This window comes from Fusarium solani, assembly GCF_023522795.1.
Source record: "Fusarium solani strain SB1 chromosome Unknown bctg00000002, whole genome shotgun sequence".
NCBI lineage: Eukaryota > Fungi > Ascomycota > Sordariomycetes > Hypocreales > Nectriaceae > Fusarium > Fusarium solani.
The window spans coordinates 946,499-961,759 of NW_027072155.1; the positions used below are offsets into that span (position 1 = coordinate 946,499).

General features: G+C 52.9%; 3 protein-coding genes across 3 annotated transcripts; 2 read left to right on the forward strand and 1 right to left on the reverse strand.

Moving 5' to 3' along the window:
- Positions 1–3,149: 3,149 nt before the first annotated feature.
- Positions 3,150–4,110, forward strand: MRS44_004272 (uncharacterized protein; the record flags this gene model as incomplete). Its single annotated transcript, XM_046271659.2, has 3 exons — positions 3,150–3,371; positions 3,417–3,738; positions 3,977–4,110. 3 exons carry the CDS (start codon positions 3,150–3,152, stop codon positions 4,108–4,110), a joined length of 678 nt encoding a protein of 225 aa, XP_046125736.2.
- Positions 4,111–4,471: 361 nt separating this feature from the next.
- On the reverse strand, positions 4,472–5,822 carry MRS44_004273 (uncharacterized protein; the record flags this gene model as incomplete). The annotated part of the gene is made up of 2 exons (XM_046281673.2): positions 4,472–5,383; positions 5,775–5,822. The coding sequence occupies 2 exons, from the start codon at positions 5,820–5,822 to the stop codon at positions 4,472–4,474; spliced, it is 960 nt and encodes a 319-aa protein (XP_046125737.2).
- A 9,036-nt stretch (positions 5,823–14,858) lies between these two features.
- On the forward strand, positions 14,859–15,257 carry MRS44_004274 (uncharacterized protein; the record flags this gene model as incomplete). The annotated part of the gene is made up of 1 exon (XM_046277710.2): positions 14,859–15,257. The coding sequence occupies one exon, from the start codon at positions 14,859–14,861 to the stop codon at positions 15,255–15,257; it is 399 nt and encodes a 132-aa protein (XP_046125738.1).
- Positions 15,258–15,261: the final 4 nt, after the last annotated feature.

Below are 15,261 nucleotides of genomic sequence, written 5' to 3' on the forward strand. Positions count from 1 at the left end.
TTCGGCGAATGAGGTCCAGGTCCTCCACTTCAACGGCGTCAAAGCAGAGTGATCCGGGCGCTCTTGATCTTCGACATGGATCCTCCTGGGATAAACGCGTCCCTCCAAGTATCACAACGTGATGCCTGACAACGCCGCACAAGTCCTACAGCAGCAAACTATGAGTGCGTCGCGGTCCCTGATGTGGACACCGATTGCGATTTGCCAACAAGAACACCGACAAGATGCTCAAGACCACGATACTCTAGGACTGTTTGCGTAAACCTCCCCCCAACACATGCGGGACAAACCTTGGCCTAACTAGGCTTCCACAGTTTGCAGATCAAGCCTACAGACTACATCGCAGGCAAACCTCTCCTGCCCCAAGGCGTCAACATTCTCTACCACCTCTACCATAATGTCACCGTAGAGTTGAAGGACTCCTTAGCCAAGTGGCGCCACAAAAGCATCGCCTGTTGCCTGTTTGGGAAACATCAGGGGGCCAAGAAGTCTTCCTTCAAGAGTAGGAAATCCTTCTTGAAGGATGCCTAAAACTTGCAGAAGTGTGCAATCACTGGGTGACACGAGTGGTCGTCAGCAATCATCGCTCTTTGGACCGATGCCCAAGCTTGCGTCTACGTTTGTGTCGTCGTCAGTTACAACCCAAACGTGCTACCCCAACCCAGATCCTTTAGGCCACAGGAACATCAATCTACCCAACGTCTAGCTCTACCAGATCTCTCCGGCGCAGTACGACCCATCACACGTCGGGACCTGCCGTCCATGCAGACAGGAGGAGGCCAGTGGGCACGACAGATCTCGCCACCACCGCAGGGGTCAGACACACTTCTCGGAGCAACAGGCCATCCCCCCAATGGTACGATTAGCAACAGGACGAATTGGAGCAAGGTATTTTACCCCGGAGACGACTCCCGCGATGAGTGCCGATAGCAAGATGAAGCCCACCTCACCCCCCATTCATGCTGTACATCAGTGCAGAAGCGAGGAGATCTTGCAGAAAAGGCTGACCCGTTTGTAAGAGTACAGACGCATGAACGAGGGGTGGCCTCCCTGGCATGGCATCAGATGTGATATCTTGGCGACGCAGGTGACAATGCTAGGCGAGATTTGTCCATCTGATATGCCACTTCCAAAACTCCAAAAGGTATAACTAAACGATAAGACACTTCCGGATAGTCTCTAGCTTGACGATAGTTGCCATCGGCAGTACAAGATCTCACTCGGATCTATAAGTCTGGGCACCCCCTAATGCCAAACATCGAAAGACCCGTGATCCAACGAATCTCCCATCTCACCCCATCGCCACCGTCAGACCGGCACATGGAACCCGGTAATCATACGTTCCCGTGCCGTCTTGGCCAATTGGCGAAAGGTCCAAGAGATCCACGGATGCAAGGCATCACCATCGATACCATTCCTTCGGTACTCGTCCCGGCTCATCAATCCTGGGAATTAACCCCCACGGATCCAGGGGCGCTTTTGACAAGATCAGCCGGGATAGGTGAGATGTCAAAGAGTGTGTCGAACGATAAGGAACCGGCAGTTTGACCTCGCGTAGTCGTCTTGCTCAACCAGTTCCGCATCAGAAGACTTGGAACACGAAGTCTTGACCCAATTTAACTGAAAACACCAAATGAGTCAACTACCCAGGCCGTCCCAGGTTCTCTGGGTGTGTATCTACTCTACAACTCCCTGCAATCCGCCAAGGTGCAGATGTTGGTGGAGTAGAGATCATGGGTTTCCTTCCAGGCGGGTCATGTATGCAGGTTCCTCGGGTCGGGAAGCACATAGAGAACCAATTGACGATGAACGAAATGTCATCACCGTTTTCATCAAAAGATTGTTAACCCTGGGTGTCTCACTGGGAACCTCGAAGCACGCATGGCCTTCCCCTGGATTGGATGACAAGCGCATCGTGGAGATGACCAACCATAGTGACTTCAGACACCAAGCTAACAAGCCCAAAATAAACATTCACAGATCGGCAATTACAACCTTTACACCCCCATCGCCACCCGCCCCGATCACGTTGCGTTCATCTCACAGGACATGCCACTATTCCCAATGCCGTCCAAACCACACTTCCCATTGGCCAATCCCCTTCCCGCCGGGCGCTAATGCAACGAGTTGTTGACAGGTGGGGCCGTAATTCTTTCGCGGGTGACCCGGAGGTTAGCTCATCCTCCCCTAAGAGTAGCTCCTCAAGCGTGATGAGAATAAGATGATAAATAAAAATAGTCTAAAGTGATTTTTATATTAGGATAGTATTTTATCATATTTATATAAATTTACTGGTCATGTTTTGAAGAGTTATTAGACCTCTTTTACCATTCTGGCGTCCCTGTCCGTCCTGACCCACAGGCTCCGATGCTACTCTGTACTGTACGCCAATCTTGGGGATAGGAGGCGAATTGCAAGATGAGCTTAAATGCTATGACTAAAGAGGTTCAGCCTTATGGTTGCTAGTTGAGACTCAAGAGTCACGGGTTTATAGTCGAGCTATGGTGATGGTATGAGTTGGGTGATGTCTTATGGTCGGTCTCTCCACAACAGACAACAGGCGATCTATCACGCTACTCATGGCACTGTTTATAAGAGTAGAGTGAAGAGCGTTTGACAAACAGACTCTTGGAGTGTCAGTTCAGTAGAGAAGCCATATCAGGCTCAATTACACTAGCTGCTCTCAGCGATTTATAGCAACTCAAGACCATCAACATGGCACCTCCACGACTTCATCACCGACAAATCGAGTCAATGTTACTTACAGACACACTATTGACCATCTTCACTTGAGAACTTATTCCTTTCATGCCAAAAACATAGTCCAAATGGCCCGGTTGACCCCATCATCTCATCTCGTCCCGCGATAGCCTCAACTCACTTACACCCTCCTCCCATCCCACAACGCCTGCCCAACTCACCAAGCAGAACTAGAACCGATGCCATTCCAATGCTATAAATTCCTCCTCATTCATACGCAACGTCCTCGATCCCCCAATCTCATCGTCAACCACCGCCATCGCCCACCAGTCGTGACGTCAGATGTCTATGACGCGCAGAAGCCAAAACGCCCAAGTATATACTCGCCAGCCCGCCTCTCATACCAGCAAGGGAACCTTCAATCTTCAACGGTCAGGCTTCTGAACCAAATGTCCCTCGTCCGCTGTATCCCACGAACCACCCTCGTCCTCACCCAACGAAGCATTCCGCAGAGACACTTCCACGCCGCAACCAAGTGCACAATGTCGTCCACCGATCAACCTAGTGCTCCAACCTTTAAGAGCATTGGCATAACAAACACAGATATCCGTAAAGCTGCCGGAGTCCAATTAACCCCTCACCAAGAAGTCCTCGTCGGTTCGGTCCTAGACGTAAGCTCCCTCAAACTCACCTCTACCTCTCCTAACACCCCCCAGCTCTTCGAAGGCCGTCCCTCCCTCCGCCACCTCTCCCTCTGGACCCCAACAGCAACCTTCCACGATCCTATAACAAACGCCGTAGGCTTCGACAAGTTCGCAGCCCAGTGGTACGGCCTCGTAGCCCTCTTCTCCCCGATAACAATCCAGTCCCACGAGGTGACCTCCTCGGGAGACCCCATCTCCCTCCGCCTCTCCAACAAGTACGTCCTCAAGGGACTCGGCACCGAAAAGGTCATGGACTCGGTCGTGGACATCCACGTCGGCCCGGACGGCAGGATCTCGAGAGTCGAGGATAAGTGGAATGACAAGCTCCCCCAGGGTCCCTTTGCAACTGCAAGTCTCACTCCCCTTTTTTCCCTCAAATTGACTCATTCACTATACCCCCCCTCCCCATGACCATTTTCCCTTTCCACATGACTTACAGTCAAGTCGTCCGTTCCAGCTGCGAGGTGTCATGTCTGTCAGCCACGCGTGGGCTATATACCGCCTGAGCCACCGGCCCATGGTGGTGTGATGCATCACGCCAGAGGCGCGTTACCATCTACCGAGTTTCTGAGCTGACATGCACGTGCTCGACCAGGCCTTCCAGAAGCTCAATGCCGTGTCGGTCCCTGCGTTTGTCAAGGTCCCCAAGACCCAAGAGGAGGACGATCAGATGCGGGCCGACCGAGCCCGTGAGGCTCAAACTTGAGGGACGGCAGACGGTCCAAAGGACTCCAAACGGTCCAAAAGGGGAACGTTTTGAAGTATCGCCAAAACACTTTAACAATAAAAAGACACAAGGAAAGAATTGCGGACAATATTAAGAGTGTATTGGAGATGGTATAACTATTCCACACAAAATCCTGCCCAAGTTTTGATCCCAAGGCCCGCAGGCCGGTAACCAATGTCCGCTGCGCCAGGTTCGCGAATTCAATCCATGTCCGTCCATTCCTCTCTTGCGCCAGAAACTCCAGGGATATCATGATTCATCACACAAGCTCGCGTCTTGCGCTCGCTTTCTCCGCCCAGAAAATTGCAATGCAAAAACACAGTGTCTATGTCTATGATGCCTAAGCCCAGACGCCAGCGGGTGGCGCCTGATCTCGGGACATGACGAGCATCTCAAAGCCCTCGACGCGATTCCGGAGCTGGTTGTTCTCGCGCGCGAGGCTCTTGTTCTTCTTCTCCAGATGTGCAATGTACTCGGTCGCCTTGCTGAGGATGGTGGCCTTGTTGAGCTTGTGCGCGGGGGCGAGTCCACCGAGATCCTCCTCGACATCCTCGTCAATGCCATCAGCACCCTGGGTCTTGAACCGGTGCACCATGACGCGGAGAGCGGGGACTGAGTCGCGGAGGGCGGCGATCTTGTCGTTGAGGTTGGTGCGGTAGCGCTTCTCAATCATGTTGTGCGCAGTCTTCTTGGGAGGCGAGCCGTGGCGGCGGGTCGCAGGAGGGGGAGAAGCAGAGGAGCGAGAAGAAGAGGAGCCCGAGCCCGAAGACTTGCGCTTGCGCGAAGGATATCGGTTGCGTGCGTCCTTGGCAGCCATGCTGTTCATGGCCGACATCTGAGGGTTGGTGGTGGGAGGCATCATGGAGGACTGAAGATGAGGAGGTTGGGAAGAGATGGAAGGCATGGGAGTCTGGAAGAGAGGCTGAGCGTCAATGTCGTTCAGGCCGACTCGACCAAAGGGAACGGCGTCGGGAATGGTGCCCGAGAGGTCGTGGGGGTTGATGGCGGGGCTGAGCTCCATGCTGTTTCGGGAGGGGATGGTGGAGAGGTTGATGCTTTCAAAGGGCTCCTGCTTGGGGAGCGTGTCAAGATCAGGAGAGAGAGTAGCCTTGTCGTCCCAGCTCACCCAGTCGCTAGAGACGGGAAGCTGATAGGGATTGGCAAAGACGGGAGAGAGGGGCGAGTCGGGAGAATGGGCCGAATCACCGCTGAAGTCTGCGGGGTCGTAGAAGGATGCAGGAACACCAAGGTTCTGTGATGGTGTTAGGTTGCGTCAACCAAGAAGTAGAGTATTGTGTATGTGTTTGAGTGTATGAGAGTAGTGTATATGAATGAAGATGGTGTGCTTTGTGGTGTGTTCCAGTCGAGAGACTAGTGGAGAGAGGCTTGGATATAAAGATGAGATGGATAGATGAGATAGCTTCTCAGAGCTAGGCCCAGCAAATGCTCAAAGAGGAAGAATGAGCTGAGATGAGGTGAGGTGAGGGGGAGGGGGGAACATATGTGCCATAAAAACGAGGCCCCAGACTCGAGTTGACCAGGGGGGGTGGGCAATTACATATGCCATAGTCAAGGATGGGGGATGTATTGACGGTGCAAGACGCATCAAGGGGAATCAAAGATGGAATTCATCAGAGGCATACCTGTTTGTGCTGAGGGTGATCAAAGTAGTCGAATGATACGTCGGCCATTGTGTCCAAGATGAAGTCGATTGTTGACTTATGTGTGGTGCTGGTTGATACTATGTATGTCTGGAGAGCGGGAGCTGGTGGCTGGCGATCTGGTAATCGAGGGGGTGCGGTTACGGGGAGGGGGTGTGGATTGGCTCCCGTGAAAACGATTCTCTGGCAGTGTCTCGGGTCGGCGGAATGCTCAAAGGTACGATGATGAGACGATGAGACGACGAGATTCTGGATTGCTGTCGTGTCTGTGGTTGATTGTGGTGAACGGTCCTGGTAGGGAATACAGCGTAGGGACCAAGTTTGCAACGGTAGGTGATCAAGATATCAGACGGTAGGTGGTGCGTGGGCGGTCGATGGTGGGGAGAGTCTCGAGTGATGTATTCGATGAGTGCATGGCACCAACAGGAGGGATGGGCAGACACTTGGATGGCGAGACGGGGCGAGCGATATATAGCTTGGCCCAACTGACAAAAGAGGTCCTGGAGGGGGGAAGCTGAAGGCCCAAAGCAGTGGCCCTTGGCCCCAAGGATTGTCGCGGGTGCGAGGGCGAGGGTGCAGGAGACATGAGGAGCGATAGCGCCCGACGAATCTGCTCCGCGTCATACGACCGTCCGGCCGAGGGCGGGGGGTGCCGAGCTTGGCGTGGCGCCGGGGCGGTACGACAACGCTGGTCAACGACGAGCGACGAGGCGCCATGCGTCGACATGGATTCGGGGGCGGGCAACGGAGCCGACAGAGGGCGTGGCGGCCACTTGCTTGTTGACCCTGGTCGCTCACAGCCCACTGGACGTGGGTGACCACCAGAGAGAGGGAGCATGGGCCATGGGAATCTCTGGGCCAGAGCATGGGCAAATTGATTGAGGGACCCCAAGACCCAGGGAATTCAGGGATTCCATGGGTCGTTTTTGCTCATTCCGTATCGTTCGGGAGACCGGGGTACTTGCAGTCCGCCGGCCGTTGAGTACAGTGTAATAGTGCTATAGACTCTCGACCATCGACGGCGTGGGATGGAAGCTATTGCGAGACGGGACGAGGACGTGGACAAACAGATCATGCATTGTTTTGTTGGATCTGCTGGTGGGTAAACGCTGTGATTGCCGTGGGCACTCGGATGCCCGTGAGTTGATGCTCACTGTCATGGCCCTGCCCGCATCGTTTGGATTAGCCACACAGTGAAGCACAAGGCGCACCCGTGAGCCTCGGAACGGGGGGGTGCAGAATCCAATCCTCATCGCGATCGCTGAGGCGGGCAAACGCAGGGTTGGTGTTTTCTTGCTTTCCCCCTCTCCTCTCTGCTGGAATAGCTTGGTGATCGACACTGCACGGCGTGAGAAGGCGAGGACGCGCCGTTGGACTAGCGAGCTCTGGTGTTGAAGACCAGACAAGGGGGGTGAAGTGGTAGGGGGGGGGGGGAGCTTCCGGTGCTTGTGAATGGTTGGGTTCCTTTGCTTGTTGGCTGTGAATTTGGGTACAGTAGTAAAAGTGACTCTCGGTGAATGTGCAGTTTGTGCCCTGTGCGGAGAGAGAGGAAAGGAGGGGCACCCGAAAACGCCGTTTGCAGCAGAGGCGTTTGTTAAAGCCCGTCCGTTGAAGATTTCTATTTGAGACAAGCCAAAAAGTGTTTGCTTTCGACGGGCAGCTCGGCAAAAGAAAGAACAGAGCTTGACGACATTGATGATGCAATCTTGAAATGCCGGACACGGTAAATGGGAATTTACTTTTCTTTTTTTCCTTCCCGGCACATGCTGGCAGGGACTGGCTCTCAGCCGCTCTTCATGATGGAGGGGGCGCTGCGCCAGGTGGAGAGGTGCGGCGCGGAAGAAGAGCAAGACACCAGGAACCCGACCCGAATTTGGCTCTGACAAGCTGCAACCGAGAAAGCTAATACGGCCTCAATAGAGCTCTTTCACTCTCAGCACATGCAAAAGAAAAAAAGTGCCTGGTTTATTTCCTTATCCGGTGCCGCAATCCATATCATTACTCTCAGTGACCCACTGGAGCTCGTTCCGCTGCGGCTCGGTGTTCTCGACGTTCTGGAACCCCGACAACAGAACAAATTGAGCCCTTGCCCCATCACATCTCCATCCGCCTCCCTAAGCGAATGGCTCCCCAGGATGATGACAACTTTGTTACTGATGAGTCTTCACCTATATCCGACCTGGGAAGCGTGTAAATCCGGCCAATCACTTGCTTCAATGCCGTTGCTCGGCGCTTGATCTGGGCGCTCGTGGTCAGCATCAGCAAACACAATGCTGGCTTCAAAACATCCCCTAACCCAGTCTGACAAGGCTTCCAGACCGGGTTTTGCAAACGAACCGTCAAGTTCAGCTGGGTAGGCAACAGAGCAATGTAAACATCAATGCAAGAGACGTAGTCATTCAATAAACAAACAACGAATGAGCCAGCTCATCCGGGATGCCCTCAGTTACCAGTAAGCTTCTAGCCAAGCCTCGCAACCAACAGCAACCTGTCAAATTGGCAGCCCCTCTTCCCGTGAAATGGATCCCGCGCTCACCGAAGCGACCGCTGCCCTCCTCGCCTATCGTTCCAGACCTGGCTACATTTAGCAACAAAGAAGGGGTCTCCAGTGGGAGGGTTACAGCGCATCTGCCTGTGCTTCTCGCTCGCTTTCGCACTGACCTTGAGCATCCCGTTCCCGCGGGCGCCCTGTGCCTGGGCCCGCGGGTCATGGTGATCCATTTCAATAGTTGATATCCCACCCGGTAACGTTCCGCGCGTGGCAAATAATTCCCAACATCGTCTAGAAGGCCAAGAAAAAGCTTCGAATTTTTTTGCAGCTGGATCTGACAAGGCCGCTAGTTCCATTCCTTCGGCGACGCCATTCCCCAAATCGTCGCTTCGTGTCAGAGGTGGGAGATTTAGGGGTCCAAGGCTGAGCTGTCCGCCAGCTCGCGGGAAGCCGTGAGACATGCAGATGATGTATCAATTGAGAGAGAGAAGGAGTCCTGTCAATACGGGCCTTGGTACCAATTGCTGCGCTGTGGATTCAGGCTGAGAGGATCCATGAGTCTGGTCGAGACCCTTCTTTTTTCAAGGGTCCTACACTTATGCTGTTGGTCTTGAGACCCAGATCCGAATAGCTTCCCTTCCGTAACGTAACCTATCTATGTAAGGTAGGTAGGTATCCATGGACAACAGAGGACACTCTCGAGTCTCTGCACAACATCCATGCCCACCTAGATTCAATGCCGTGCATGGGATGGAGACATGCACCCGCACAACCCGAACCCAGGGGTGAGCATGTCTATGTCGGTGTAAGGTCAACTGCCAGCCTTTCATGGATCATATGCCATAGTCGGCATATCCATAAGACAACAACTCCCAGCAATATCATCGGAAAGATTCGCTTCCCACGAGGACAATACCATGTTGACCTTCTATCCCTACCCCGTCAATACTAGAGTAGAAACATGTCACAAGTCAGGATCTAACAAAAGCTCCCCTCTTCCCGGGGGTTGTCGGCGATTGACGGCAACCGGGAGAATGGCCCCGATCCCAGTCATAAAACCACGGGAACAAGCAAAAAAAAACAGCATCATCGATCACAAATGCCGCCGAACAAATGTGCATCATGACCATATTGTCGGCGTCTATGGGCATTCTGCTCGCCGTTAAACTGGGATTCTAGCGCATCGCACTCCCGTCACAGCGGTAGCTGTCCATCCGCAGGGGTGCCAAAGTGGCCTGATTCCCCCCATAACAGCCCATTCTGGGAGCACCAGCCAACCTGCCCACCGCGGGTGCAGAAACGCGTGAGCGGAGGGGGCCGGAACGGAGGGAGGGAGTTAGCGGGGGAGGTCCATACACACATGATTTTGGTGTGGAAGTACACCAGTCACCATCTCGAGAAATTATCGTCAAAACGTTGCCCCTACCGTCGTCCGTTCACGGGACCGTGCTGCCCTAGATGGGATGTTTTGCTGGCACGAGCATCACAAGTCGAACGGGTCCATCTCGGAGGCGGGCATCGCCTGCTGTGGCTGATGACCTCTTCCCGTGGGAAAAATCGACGTGTCGCGCGCCTAAGCAGCGTGTAATCTACACTGACAGGATGTGAAACTGGGCGTCTACACCTTGGTTTTCGATCCCGATCTTTTTGATGTGAAGCTGTAACCCCCATCCCACGCTGTCCCCCCGCTAGTGTCGAGGCTAGGGAGCCGTCGTCGCATTTCCCCGGGTCTTTTATGACACCTGCTGCGGCGTCTGCGGCGTCTTTTCTGCGGCACAAGTGCGGTCTGTCATGTACGGCAAATGTAGGTGATTGCTGTTCTCTTCCCGACATTTCCATCCTCTGCCCATTGTCGGACGGAATTGGGCGACCATGGGGCCAACCTCTGTCTGAAACCGTGCCATGAGCGGTGATGGCATTCCGATCCCGAAGGTGCTTGCTGTCCCCGGGTTTTCCTCTCACCTACAGTTTCGGGTCTTTTGATGCTGTGTGACCCCCAAACACTTGTCGGTGACGGTGTATTATGTGCATTTTCTCTACGGATACTGTTGGCCTTGTTTTCTGCGGCGTTGGCTCCGCATAATGGAGAAAGCTGTCTGTAAATCAGCCCTGTCCTAGGAACAACTCGGCAATGATCATCACCGCCTCTCGGATCCGCCATCTCTTGTCGTCGATAGTTGAGTGGCTAGCCGTGCTCTGTTGTTCCTGTCCGCGTATCAAGCAACGATTTCTCGCATTTCAATCTCGTCTATCTCATTCCGCCATGAGCCTCTTTTTCCTCAAGAGTCCAAGCTGTGCCTGTCATTCAACCCTTGACCTGAAATCTCACCCACACGCCCCCCCCTGGCTCTTCTTCCCCATATTTCATCCCATCCAATCCCGCGCTACGGGCCACGCCGTCATCGTCAAAAGACAAGTCGAAGGAAAAAGCAAAAAACGAGTCCATCTTTCTACAGCTGAAGAAAGCTAAGCTAAACAAACAAAAGGCACCCACCAGCTGAAAACGGTAACTAGACTAGACCCAGAATAATCTTTTTGACAACTCGACGAGGCGCCCGTAGCCATGTGCGTTTCCCAACGTCCCTGCATTCGGCGGCGGGCCGGGTTCGGCTAACCATTTCCTGTCTCTTGACTCCTTATTCCGTCTTGATGAGCCAAGAAGGGCTCCGCAAAGTGGACAAGTACAGACACTCCAGTGTTTTCCTTTTTACTCGGCATTGCTGTGTTGGCTAGGAAGCCGTTGTCTGTCAAAATAAATTACTTTCTTTTTGCTTCGGTATTTACGGGACGAGGCTCTGATGGGAAACCGGCGAACGGCGAAGTTCACTCGAACCAATACTACGTTGATGACTTGTTCCGAAACTCCATCTCCCAAGTAAACTACGTGTACAATGTGGACTCTTGTCTTCTTCCGAGTCTTTCCTAAGTTCTCGTCAATTCTCCCTCAATCATCATCCATCGTGACGGCTTCTTCGTTCGATGCGGAGAGGTCCGACGAACGACGATAATAAGCGCCCCGACTAACACACAGTCCGTGCCTTGTAAATGTCCCTCCTCTTTCTCTCGACAGCGGCATTATCTGCTATAGCACGCGACGTCCCTCTTCTTGGTACGTGCGAGATGAGAGTCGCGCACCATCTGCCCTGTTCTACCCCTCCATCGTTCGAGTGGCAGCCGCCGTCTTTTGTCCATGATGTCACCTAAGATTACCGCCCATGCCCTGGCAGGCATTGAAGCTATTCGCGCAGGCGAACTTGCAATTGCGCCTGCTACCTCGCATCTAGATGCACGAGATGGCCAGATCCGTTTGTGTCCACGGGTGGGAGACAATCACCGCAGTGACCCACCAACTCAAGATGACAGCTGAACAGCAACAACATCAACCACGGAAAGACTATTTTTAATCACATACTTGGCCTCAACTCTTTATTTGCTCCCTACCCTGCATCTACCTGCAAACAGCCGTCGTCGTTTACGTGTGGCGTTCATACGGGGCATGTCCATTGTCTTCCCCATGTCTCACTCGTCTCCTTTTACCTACATACAAGACACACACACACACAAACACGTCTATCACACCTCCACAAGTTCTAGATTCCTGCAAACTGCATTTCGTATCCTGTAGTTATCCTCTCTTCTCCCCCTCTCTTTTGAACGAACCGCCCGCTACCACTGTGAGGCCCCCTCCAATCCCACCTTACCCTTTGGCCATTTTTTCGCCAGGAAAATAATTTGCCCCGGATGTGACACCTCACAAAAGCGACAGAGTAAAAAACATGACGTCTCACAAAGCCTCAAATCGCCGATTGTGTGTGTGTGTGTAAACTCTGCTGCCTCTTTTCCCCTCTTCTGTCTCTCAGGGTTTCTTTGTTTGAACAGAGGTGATCATGTCCTCTTCCGTTTGTTGTCTGCCCTGCTTTTTTGCGAGTTTGCATCGAGATCTTTTGCTTCCTCCTCCACCTTGACCACATCATCCCCTTGTACTCGGTACAGCCCCAATTCTACCAATTAACCCAATTCGCGAATCCGAGCCGTCAATTGATTCGAAACCCAAGTCACGGATCCATCCTCATGCGTCCACGTCCACTCGGCCTTCGGCTCTCGACTCCCAGCCCGTCGTCCCGTCTCGTCCCCTCCATCCTCGTGCACTAGCCTCAACCCAGATCCAGCACGTCCTGCTCCCACGTTTCCCGACGGGAGCCTCTTTTTCAGGACAGCCAAGACCGTAGCCCGCTGTGCTGCGTATAGCCCTCTGCCTGCAGGATCTAGCCTCTTCCAATCTCACTTCCCTCGTCTTGGCTCGCTCGTAGACCCTCCAAACGGCGCCTCTCGCCGCCTCGCCTCGCCCACTGATCTTCACAGAGACTTTCCCGATTCTCTACCCCGGGGTCCCTCAGCTCGCGAATCTGCTGCCCTCTCCCCAAGCTTGGAAAGCAGCTCGCTCGTCTCGTCTCGTCTCGCTCTGCCCGGCGACCTATCCTTGTTTGACAACAGGGGTTCCACTTCCACATGTCACAGCAAGGCCCCCCAAGACAAGAGATGGTAAAAGCAAACGTGTATCCCTACACGGACGCTTCCCCGGAACGCCGAGGCTGGCCGCCGTCGTCCCCCCGCTCTCACATACCCGGACTCCGGGCCAGCCACGGCGGCGCCGGGTCCCTACAAGTGGCGTTGGGCACTAATCTTCCAGCGGCACAGCACAAACTATTGTATCAAAACATGGATTTCCTTGCAAAGAGAGGCTGAAAATTTGCAAGTCATTGATCCGCAGGTGATTACCACTAGTTCAGTGACAGAAGCCTGCTAGTCAGGAAGATGGAGATGCGCAGGCCCTAAGCTGCAGGGACAAGGACCGTTATCAGTCAGAGATCGACGGCGCCAGCGTGTGTGACAACGGCTAGTAGTTTTACTAGTTTGTGAACATCCCTAGTATGATATGAGATGACGGAATGTACCATTTCGTGCTCATGTTTGGCCTCGGTTTGTGTCCCCATGAACCCGGCTCACCGGTCTGAATAGTGTCGTTTCCCACCGGATACCAAGTGTCCACCAGCCTCCGTACTACTAGACCAAATGCTTGGCCTCTGGATTAATTATGTACGAAATTGGTTGTTTGGGTGGCAAACTGCAGGGTATTCAGGATCTAGACTCCTCCCCCTGTGTAGTCCTCCGTGTAGTTCAGCCATGGGTGTTATCACATCTCGGGAGAGAACAACATTACGGAGAAAATCTTATCTTTACTTGTATTTTCACATGTTTACTTTACGATTATTGCATTTTTGGCCTTGTCGCTTTCTTAGTGTTGTCATCAGCTCCGAGTGTTCATCTTGCACCTTTTGTGCTCGGCTACCCTATTGGGAATCTTCACATGGACAGCAAAAGCCGTTCTGTATCACAATTCTTGTTCACATCGCTCTTCACTCTTCAAACTAGTCTCCTCGAGTCAAAAGGGATTATCACTCACGAGCGATAAATAAATCGTATGTTCCGCACTCTGTTTTGAGCAGTGTGGAACGGCGGATGGACCACGTCATGTCAATCACATGGCTATTCCCCTTTCTAACCAAATATTGGCTGACAACTTTTGTTTATTTCTTACAAATTGGGAGTGGATCGCCGTCACGTTCACAGGCTATCTCTTGACCTTGTCTCATCATTGCGGTTGATCATGAAGGCTGCTATCCCGCATAGTAGCATGACACTGGCGACAGTCTGGCCCAAATGAGCCCTACGAATCTCTAGGATATCTTTTGAGTAACGTTTCTTCCCTCGGAATATGCCAGCCAACGTTCAGCATCCCCCGGATTCCGACTTGTCGCCCCTCAATCGTGCTTCACCTTCACTCTTACCGTCTCATGTCCCTTCAAAGAGTCATTCAGGCTCGATTCATCGTTCTAGCATTTATTTGAACAAATATACTGAACATTAATCTGTGTCGAACTGGCTCTGCGCCTGACGTCTCTGAACAACGGCTCATCGCTCTAGTGACGAGACGGTCTAGGAGACGGTCTTGGCCAGTACACATCACAGATCAACTGAGCAGACAGTGAAACACATCATCTTAGTAACAGTTCCGTAAGAACTCCTCGGCCAATGTCTTGCACCCTTCCATGTTATGTCAAGCGTCGTCTCCCAATGGCGTTCTCCTACATGACTGTTGAACTCGCAAAACAGCCATTGAACCCCCTTGACCATCAATAGAACCAATTCGAAGAATCTATGTTCCTCATAATAACTGATGAGTTCCCATCGTCTCAACTCATATTCCTCAATGTAATTCACCCCAGGATCAATAGTGCCGTACATCGCCGCACATAACCATCTCATGAGAGAACGCCTGAAAAACACCATGATGACAACTTCATCGGTGAATAACCAAGTCATTCCTCACAACTATAAATTGGCTCAATGCCTCTCTCAAACCATCCATTCTCTCTCTTCGATTCTCTAAACCCGCGCATACATTCGACGAGAGAGAGCAAGCGGCACAACCAAAGCCAACCGCAACAACTCCACTACCACCAACAGCTTGCTCTTTCTTACACCACACCTTCTCCTAAGCCATCATCATCATCATGTCTCAGAGCCCTAACAACAATACCGCCACTCATGGCACTAGCTCCAAGGAGACTGACCAGTCTTCCACTCAGGGTGCTGCCCCCAACACCGCCAACGGGGCCGACTCTGCCAACATCGATCGGCCTCGTCACCACACTCGTCGCTGTAGTCCAAGCGACCTCATTATCGTCGAAGCCTCTGACAAGGCTCCTAAGGAGGAACCAGCCACGACCCACCGCCGCAACCGTCGTTGCAGCCCAAGCGACCGTGCCCTCATTGACCTCTCTGACATGACCCCGGAGGAGGAGCCAGTCATGGTTTCTCACGAAGAGGCCATCGTCGACGATGAGTGGATCAAGGATTTCCCTAAGAACGACCAAAAGGAAGCTGACAACGCCCAGGGACCTCGCGGGTAGAACC